This window comes from Panulirus ornatus, chromosome 50 (assembly GCF_036320965.1).
Source record: "Panulirus ornatus isolate Po-2019 chromosome 50, ASM3632096v1, whole genome shotgun sequence".
Classification (NCBI taxonomy): Eukaryota; Metazoa; Arthropoda; class Malacostraca; order Decapoda; family Palinuridae; genus Panulirus; species Panulirus ornatus.
Window position 1 is genome coordinate 14,938,425 of NC_092273.1, and position 10,713 is coordinate 14,949,137.

The window sequence follows — 10,713 nt, forward strand, 5'->3', positions numbered from 1 at the left end:
AGGGGATGACGACCCTAGAGTACGACCCTTGAGTACGACCTCTAGTGTACGAAGATGGTATGATTCTCGAGTGCGACGACGGTACGACCCTCGTGTACGACGACGGTACGACCCTTGAGTACGACGAGAGTGCGACGACAGTACGACCCTTGAGTACGACGAGAGTGCGACGACAGTACGACCCCTGAGTACGACAACGGCACGACGACAGTACGACCCTTGAGTACGACGACTGCACGACCCCTGAGCACGATCAATCCTGGCCCTCTGACCTACGTCTTATCCAAAGAAGGGATTAGAAAATAAAGACCAGGCCATGACACCCAGGAGTCGTATACCGTGGTCGTGCTCAAGGGTCGTCCTTTCCACCCCCGCCTTCAGGCGTCTGAGGACAGTAGGATAAATCCTGAACTGACCACATCCTCTCACTCATCCAACCACCAACACCTCGACCTCATGGATAAACCACCCATGAGACGCTGATCATGAGAGAGAGAGAGAGAGAGAGAGAGAGAGAGAGAGAGAGAGAGGGGGGGAAAAAATGTCTCCTTTTTTTTCATGAGTGTGAAGTGAGTGAGCGGGAGATGATGCCACAACCCCGTGAATGGTGAGGTAGGGGAATCTTGTGGCATGAGTAACAAGATGATTCCAGGAATGAGGACATTAGTAGAGGCTTTCTTAGAAACAGATCCAGGATAATGAAAAAAAAAATATATGAATTACAGTATACATGAGTTATCCCTCTCAAAGGAAATAGGAAGAAGAAGAAGAAGAAGAAGAAGAAGAAGAAGAAGAAGAAGAAGAAGAAGAAGAAGATGATGAAAAGGAGGAGGAGGAGGAGGAGGAGGAGGAGGAGAAGAAGAAGAAGAAGAAGAAGAAGAAGAAGAAGAAGAAGAAGAAGAAGAAGAAGAAGAAGAAGAAGAACAAGAAGAGAGGGAGGAAGAAGAAGAAGAGGAAGAAGAAGAAGAAGACGAAAAGGAGGCGGAGGAGGAGGAGGAGGAGGAGGAGGAGGAGGAGGAGAAGAAGAAGAAGAGGAAGAGCAGAGCAGCGCCTTTCGTAACCGTGTTAACCGAATATTTTCTCTACTTCGGATTTCGGTTGGTCTTAACCGGCGAGCAAGCGAGCGAGCGAGCGTAGGGGAGGTTAACACAGACCAGTTTAGCTAACCTCTTATGATAAACTGACGGATTAAACTAACACCTAACTCACTTCCTCCCTGAACAGTTAGTGAGTTAGGTCGTTAAACTAACGCGAAATAACTTTCATCTATTTACCAAGGAAATGATCAATTTCTTTTTAAAACTAATGGTTAAATTTATTGATAACATTTGAATCTGTGGTAAGTTATGATTTGATTCGGCTACCGCCATAATACTAACTGACAAGAGATGAGGTTCAACTAACTAACTAACCACCTGACTAACTAACTAACGAACGAACTAACTAACGGCCCCGTTAGACCCATGGAACGAACTAACTAACTAACGGCCCCGTTAGACCTATGGTTTAGAAAATGGCAAATGATGTAGTTTCAATTGGTTAGTTGATATACGATAGGGTTAACCTAACTAACTAACCCCCCCCCCCCCCCCTTTCCCTCCGGAGCTAAAAACCAGGGTTTGATATAGCCAGTGATCTGCTCCAATTCGCTGGGATAATTCCGATACATAATATTATCGGCGACCGATTGAGGTACAACTTGACCGATGCGAAAATATGGTTTTACATCGGCGACCGACCGAGTTATACCCGATAAATAACTTAAAAAGAGTTTTTACACCAGCGATCGGTTACTTTAATATATGTACGAGTGGATCTCCATTCTACATCCGACTGCGATTAAGCTGAAATAACCGACTGAAATAATCGGTTAAGTTCATAACAACTTAACCGATTTACATCGGCGGAAGACCTCGGTCTTTTACATCGGCGGAAGACCTAGGCGTTTTACATCGGCGGAAGACCTAGGTGTTTTACATCGGCAGAAGACCTAGGTCTTTTACATCGGCGGAAGACCTAGGTCTTTTACATCGGCGGAAGACCTAGGTCTTTTACATCGGCGGAAGACCTAGTAAGTCTTTTACATCGGCGGAAGACCTAGGTCTTTTACATCGGCGGAAGACCTTGTAAGTCTTTTACATCGGCGGAAGACCTAGGTCTTTTACATCGGCGGAAGACCTCGGTCTTTTACATCGGCGAAAGACCTCGGTCTTTTACACCGGCAAGCAACCTCCTTCAACTACTGTTCATGAATAATTTACATCTGCAAACCGAATGTTAAAATAATGGACATTATACATACATATATATATATATATATATATATATATATATATATATATATATATATATATATATACATCATAGATCGGCAAGCGATTAGGTTAGACTGATGGCATGTGGGTGATTATTTAGAACATCGGCACGAAATACGTTTCGAAGTGATTGGCGTAACACTGGTTTACATCGGCGGCCGATTTTACATTAAACTGAGAGGCATTAAGCGTCATTTACATCAGCAAGCGATTAGGTTCAAAGTGACGGGGAATGACAATGATTTACATCGGGCAAAAGTTCATTAGATTAAAAGTGACGAGGATGATCACAAGTTTACATCGGCGGGAGACTCGGATTAATTGGCGGGTATGACTTATTTACAACGTCAAATCGATCGGTTAGGTCGAGAGCGACGGATATAATCTGTGATCAATATAATTGAATTAGTTTACCCCACATTGATCCTGGTCAACTTAAGAGCTTGATTTCTTTTAACTAAAAATGATTAATTATCCTGCATATTTTTTTGTATGTCGATTAATTAAGATATTAGGAATTTACCAATGTGATGCTTCTCTCAAAATTTGAAGGCAAATTATATCTATCATGAATATTTGAAAGTAACCAACATAAATATTATAAAGAATTGCTACAAAATTTTATCACTGAGAATATATATGTTAATCCTTCACTATTAATATCAATATAGTCTACCAGCTTCCAAAAAAAAATGCTTGTAGTAAATAATGATGATAATTATAAAATAATAATAATAATAATAATAATAATAATAATAATAATAATAATAATAATAATAACGCACTAATGTTTCAACTAAAGGTGAAATTTTCACTAGACAAATTTAATCCATCGTTAGTCTTATACATCAAGAATACGACTAAGCCACAGACCCATATTAATAATTTGTGTCTCTCAACATGAACATTTTCTCTGAAGAAAAAGACATGAAAATAACATGAATAATATAACACATCATCAACACTGAACTAAGATGAAATGACTAATGTCTTATATATATATATATATATATATATATATATATATATATATATATATATATATATATATATATATATATTTCTTTTTCTTTCATACTATTCGCCATTTCCCGCGATAGCGAGGTAGCGTTAAGAACAGAGGACTGGGCCTTTGAGGGAAGATCCTCACCTGGCCCTCTTCTCTGTTCCTTCTTTTGGGAAAAAAAAAAGATAATATGATAACCCTTGAATATCAAAAAATCTACATCTTGATATATTCAATAAACTGGCTAACTTGAGTCACCCCGACCGGATCACATTTTCTGAACGCTGAAGACCAAGTTATATGAATTAAGAACATTAAGAACATATAATGAACCCACTTGTGATGCAGTAACCACAATAGTCTCAATACGAAAATGGGAAAAGGTACCAACCAATGAATCTACGGAATAATATTCTTCTTGAACGAGAAATTCAAGTGATTACATATAATATAATGGGAAGGAAACATCATGTTTCTAAAGCCACTTGAAATATGTCTGCAAAATCGCGACCATCCTACTCAAGAACACATGGGTATATATATTATTTTCCATTGAATAAAGCAAAGGGTATTTTCTTATTATAGAAAAATACCAACGATATGTCCAGAATTATGAGAACGTTTGTGAGGAGTTAACATAAATATTCCACATTAAATAAAAAAAAAATTTAAAGGCGTGTTTAATAAAAATCGGGGTACTTTTTTAATTTCCGACATAATCTCTGGATTGTTCTTTACCAAATATCGGGAAAATTCTTCATAAATCTACAGTGAATATTCCCAGTAACAATGACGACAATAGTTAAATATACTACCATAAACCAACATATATATATATGAATATTATCTATGATCAAGAATATATATATACATATATATATATATATATATATATATATATATATATATATATATATATATATATATATATATATATATATATATCCATCAATGACAACTATATAAAAAGCTACCACATGCATCATACTTTTAAAAAAAAAATCGTTTTTCTTTCCTTTTTTCTGTTAATTTAACTTTTAATTCGGATGTTAATTCTTGCGGGGAGGTCAACACTGCATTACGCCGCTGGTTTGGTGGAGAGTGAGTGGGCTGTCGGCGATGTCATTTGAGGAATTAATTGTGTTAAATGGGTGTATTAAAGCGTATCATCCAGAATTAACAATACAATCGTTTAACGATCGCTACTACTTTTTTTTTTCCTAAAAATTTAGTTATTTTTATATTCTCTTTTTGTTCTTTTGCGAGTGTCGGGATTAGGTCAATCAGCCAATGATGATTTTGTTTTAGTATCCCGTGTTAATGATGACGTCTGGCTCGGCGAGGCGCGGCGCGGCGCGCGGGGAGGAGGAGGAGGAGGCCCGTTGAACGCACATATCCAAGTGCGTTCGGGAACTACATAGCTTACGTACCTCCCCTCTCTTCTCCTTACCCCTTCCTCCCTACATTATTCCCGCCGTTCTCATACATCTAGATCATTAGTGTCCTCTGTCTCCTCCAGGTGTCTGGTGTCGGTGTTAGCATACCCGCTCGCTCCGGCAGCCTCTCTCTCTCTATATATAAATAACTTATATATACATTACTTAATCTAAGGTTAAGGAAATTCTCAACGTTATTGTGTTATTGGCTATAACTCTACAGTTACAGCAATGCACGGAAGTACACTCATATATATATATATATATATATATATATATATATATATATATATATATATATATATATATATATATATATATATATATATGGGTGTTGGGGGTAGAGAGAGTGAGAAAAAGGGGGTAGGCAAGAGGGGCGCGTTGGTACGTCCGTGCCGTCAATGTGTTCACCTCGCCTGCCCAGCAGATGGCCAGACCCACCCCGCCAGCATATAATTATAGCGGGCTCAGCGCGACGCTGTCCCTGGCGCCACCACCAAGATCTCTCTCTCTCTCCCTCTCCCCCTTCTATACCCACCGATGGTATACCCAAGCAACACACACACACACACACACAAAACACACGACCACTTCTCTCTGAGGTCGTCAACGGAGCACCACCACTGACACCACGACAACTCGTTCAACGACGGGAGGTTCATTCATAAACCTTCGTACTAAAGTTCGGTAAAGACCGTACACTACGTCGCCCACGGTCGTGCTGGCACCAGGACTATGGTCCCCCCCCCCTCCCTGTATCCTCCATTCCCCTCCCGAAACAACTTGCCCTCTTGAGCACGATGGTACGAACGACCCTTGAGCAACGACCTTTGAGGACGATGGTACGACCCTTGAGCAACGACCTTTGAGCACGAAGGTACGACCCTTGAGCAACGACCTTTGAGCACTAAGGTACAACTCTTGAGCAACGACCTTTGACCACGATAGCACAACCCTAAAGCACGACTCTGGTTGACGACTCCCCCTTTTTTTTTTACGGGTCGGGTCAGAGAGGAGGCCGCCACCAGCATGGTACGGGAGGGGTGTGCCTTGCTGCTCCAGGTGTTTACGGATCAGCCGGTGAGATTCCCAGGCCAGCTGGGCCCCCGGCAGGTACAGCAGCAGCAGCAGCAGCAGCCCTCCTTCCCTCCCTCCCTCACTCACTCACTCTCCCTTAAGGCAGACGAGACGACTCGATCCTTAAGAGAGCAATCCCACACACATCCCAGGGAAAGGCATCCTACACACGCTAGGTGGGCATCCTTGTGGGATCTCGACGAACCTCACAGCCCAGTGTGTGTGTGTGTGGAGTGAGAAGGTATGGTAAATATAAAGGAAGGGGTGGAAAGCTCTTGTTTCAATCAGACCATTCCAACCCCAGACACACACACACACACTCCCTCCCTCCCTCAAACTATACCCCATCACTAGCTAGCAGGCATGACTGTGTGACCCACCCATCACCACCCACAGGTCACGGTAGGGGCAATTCTAATCTACCAGAGCTTGGTGACCTTACATGCTCTTCCTCCCTCCTCCTGCTCCTCCACTGTGGAGCATTGGACTCATCCGTTCGTCATGCAGTGACATCCACGAGTCTCAGTGATGTCATGCGATTTTTTTTTTTTTGTCAAGTGATGTCACATACGTGTCCACAGAGAGAGAGAGAGAGAGAGAGAGAGAGAGAGAGAGAGAGAGAGAGAGAGAGAGAGAGAGAGAGAGTTTTTACGTCTATCAAATAAAGATGACGACGACGACGGTCACAGGGTTGTCAACGCTGTCATGAATGACCATCGTCACAGGGTTGTCAACGCCGCCAAGACCCTGCCATCACCGTCATCGTCACAGGGTTGTCAACGCCGCCAATAGCCTGCCATCACCGTCATCGTCACAGGGTTGTCAACGCTGTCAAGATCCAGTCATCGTCAGAGGGTCTGTCGACGCTGTCAACGGCCTGTCGTCATCACCGTCACAGCGCTGTCAACGCTGTCACTATCATCGTCACAGGGTTGTCAACGGTGTCACCATCACCGTCACAGGGTTGTCAACGCTGTCACCATCATCGTCACAAGGTTGTCAACGCTATTACCATCATCGTCACAGGGTTGTCAACGCCGTCAAGAGCCTGTCATCATCATCACAGGGTTGCCAACGGCGTCATCAAAACCATGATCGCCGCACAGTTGGCGTGTTGTCAGCGTTGTCACTCTCATCGTCACAGGGTTGTCAGCATTATCCTAGCGTTGAGAACACTGACACCACGGCTGTTCCTCACAACCCCCCAACCCACGTCTCACGAGTGTTGTCAGCGTTAACACGAGTGTTGTCAGCACTACCACAAGTTGTCGATACAGCCACTTCGTGACGCTGACAACCATATTGGTTGTCAAGCAATGCAATGTGGGCATATCGAATATTCGCCACCACACACACAAATGTTGTTGTCAGAGCCAAACACACAATGTTGTTGTCAGTAACACCCACAGATGATGTCAGTAACACACAATGTTGTTGTCAGTACCACACACCCATAGATGTTGTCAGTACCACACACCCATAGATGTTGTCAATACCACACACCCATAGATGTTGCTGTCAGTACCACACACACACACACACACACACACACACACACACACACAATGTTGTTGTCAGTACCACACACACACAGATATTGTTGTCAGTACCACACACACACACACAATGGTGTCAGTACCACACACACACACACATATAGATGTTGTCAGTACCACACACAGACATCAGAAACCCCTCGGGGGTCACCACTACAACTGTCGTCATGTTGGCACGGGTGTTATCAACATGTTGGCACGGGTGTTATCAACATGTTGGCACGGGTGTTAGCAACATGTTGGCACGGGTGTTATCAACATGTTGGCACGGGTGTTAGCAACATGTTGGCACGGGTGTTAGCAACATGTTGGCACGGGTGTTATCAACATGTTGGCACGGGTGTTAGCAACATGTTGGCACGGGTGTTAGCAACATGTTGGCACGGGTGTTATCAACATGTTGGCACGGGTGTTAGCAACATGTTGGCACGGGTGTTAGCAACATGTTGGCACGGGTGTTATCAACATGTTGGCACGGGTGTTAGCAACATGTTGGCACGGGTGTTAGCAACATGCTGGCACGGGTGTTATCAACATGTTGGCACGGGTGTTAGCAACATGTTGGCACGGGTGTTAGCAACATGTTGGCACGGGTGTTAGCAACATGTTGGCACGGGTGTTAGCAACATGTTGGCACGGGTGTTAGCAACATGTTGGCACGGGTGTTAGCAACATTATCATTACAACTATTAACAACCTAATTGTGGGTGTTGTTAACTTCATCACAGGTATTGTGAACGTTACGACACACGCTGACAACGTAACCACAAGTGTCCTCACCGTTACTACAGCCGTTACCGGTGTTACCAAAAGAGCTGCCAACGTTTTACCACACAGGCGGTGCTAACGTTACCACAAGCGTTGTCAACGTTTTACCACACAGGTGGTGCTAACGTTACCACAAGCGTTGTCAACGTTTTACCACACAGGCGGTGCTAACGTTACCACAAGCGCTGCCAACGTTTTACCACACAGGTGGTGCTAACGTTACCACAAGCGCTGCCAACGTTTTACCACACAGGTGGCGCCAAAGTTACCACAAGGGTTGTCAAGGTTTAACCACACAGGTGGTGCCAAAGTTACTACAAGCGTTGTCAACGTTTTAACACAGATGGTGCCAACGCAACCACAAACGTTGTCAACGTCTCACCACACAGGTGGTGCCAACGTTACCACGTCTTGAAAACGTTACCACAGGCGTTGTCAACGTTTTACCACAGGTGGTGCTAACGTTACCACAAGCGTTGTCAACGTTCAACCACACAGGTGGTGCTGTCAACGTTACCACAAGCGTTGTCAACGCCTTACCACACAGGTGGCGCCAACGTTACCACAAGCGTTGTCAACGTTCAACCACACAGGTGGTGCTGTCAACGTTACCACAAGCGTTGTCAACATCTTACCACACAGGTGGCGCCAATGTTACCACAAGTCTTGACAACGTTACCACAAGCATTGTCAACGTTTTAATACACAGGTGGTGCTAACGTTACCACAAGGGAGTTGCCGACGTTCAACCACACAGGTGGTGCTGTCAACGTTACCACAAGCGTTGTCAACGTTTAACCACACAGTTGGTGCTAACATTACCACAAGCGTTGTCAACGTTTAACCACACAGGTGGTGCTGTCAACGTTACCACAAGCATTGTCAACGTTTAACCACACAGTTGGTGCTAACGTTACCACAAGCATTGTCAACGTTTTACCACACAGTTGGTGCTAACGTTACCACAAGCGTTGTCAACGTTTAACCACACAGTTGGTGCTAACGTTACCACAAGCATTGTCAACGTTTAACCACACAGTTGGTGCTAACGTTACCACAAGCGTTGTCACCAAACGTCACACCTACTGACAACGTCACGAACGGAGGGAGAGAGAGGTAGTACTGCGAACGTCCACTAAAACAGGTGTTGTCAGCCACATCCAACAACCCTCCCCCAGGTGTTGTTGTTGTTGTTGTTGTTGTCAAGAGATGGAGTTGCTCACCTGTGGGTCGGAGGAGTCAGGTCGGGACTTGGTGTTGGCAGCCATCCACGCTTCTGCAAACGTCTCCATGGCGCTCTGAAAGTCCATCGCTGAGGCCAGTTCGAGGGTGAAGGGAGGGTAAGGGGCAGTCCTCCTCCAACCCCCGGAGCCAACCAGTCGTCTTATTATTGCTGTGTCGGGCGGCAGGAACTTGTGTGGTTTCCCCCAGGCGGCGGCGGCGGCAGCGGCTGCTGCTGCGGTGGCGGTGGTGGTGGGAACCTGACGGCGAGCTGCAGCGGGAGGCGGGTGTTCGTGTCGCTTCTGAGTCGAGCAGGGGACACCACCACCCTCCTGCAGGAGGAGTGATATCGGGGATGGGGGTGGAGGGGGGAAAGAGGAGGAGGAGGAGGGGTGTGTGTGGCGGCGGTGGCGGTGGCGGCGGTGGGGTAAAACTCTACACGAATCCACGAGGAGCGGGAGACATGGTTGGAGGTCGAGTCGTCGTCAGCGGTACAGAGGCACTACTGGGGTCCTCCTGAGCCGCTGGGCCCTGGGGGGGGAGGGGGCAGGAGGAGAGGAGGAGAGGGGGGGAGGGCCGTGGTGGTGGTGGAGGGGGCGCCGGGCCGCCACCGGTTAAAGTCACTGGCTGCCACGTGCTAAGCTCTAAATCCGCGTCACAAACCACCACGTGCAGCAGGTTGTTGCTTGGCTGTGGCAGGTCGGGTGGTGGGGAGGGTCGTCGTTAGCACTAATTAGTCCCGCTCTGGGAGCAACACGGCCGACGCGTCGCCCCGGTCGTGCCATCCACGACTAGCTAATTTCCTACCAAAAACATACTTTATAAACAGCGAGTTTAGATAAGCCTCCATAATCCTAGATTAGGGGCCATGCCGCGCAGACGCAGTGCGCGCCCTAGTTTAACCCGCACTTCTGTCGTCTTTTTGACGATGATGGGGACGTTATGAACGGTGGCTAACTCGTGTGATATCTGCCCATGTCACTGAGGCTGCGCACCAACCAACTCCAGGCTAACACGACAACAGAAGGAGGCGCCAACTGAGATAATATCAGCGAGGGGCGGAGGCACACGGAGGCCAGGGGTTGCGCGCGCACCCGCCTCTCAGTTGCCGCCCAGCTCTCGTGGTGTCCACGTCTCGTCGGCCGCTCCATGCCGCTCATCCAGGCCATGTGTCTCCTTGTGTTCCCTCCCGTCACAAAACTCCCTTCCTCGTCCTCCCTCCTTCCCTCTACGGTACTCTGTCTCTCCCTCGCCTCCCTATTCCATCGCCCAGGGGAGTCTGAAGACACGACCAGTCGTATGGAAACACCCTCAAAACACAGAGAGAGAAGGAG

At 46.0% G+C, this 10,713-nt stretch overlaps 1 protein-coding gene across 1 annotated transcript in view; it reads right to left on the reverse strand.

Moving 5' to 3' along the window:
• LOC139764631 (homeobox protein dve-1-like) overlaps nucleotides 1-10,392 on the reverse strand; it is a 404,802-nt gene extending 394,410 nt beyond the window's left edge. Inside the window, exon 1 of the mRNA XM_071691480.1 lies at nucleotides 9,382-10,392. Within this exon, the coding sequence (XP_071547581.1) occupies nucleotides 9,382-9,468 (87 nt within the window). The 5' untranslated portion in view covers nucleotides 9,469-10,392. The remainder of the gene's footprint in view (nucleotides 1-9,381) is intronic.
• Between the last annotated feature and the right edge of the window lie 321 nt (nucleotides 10,393-10,713).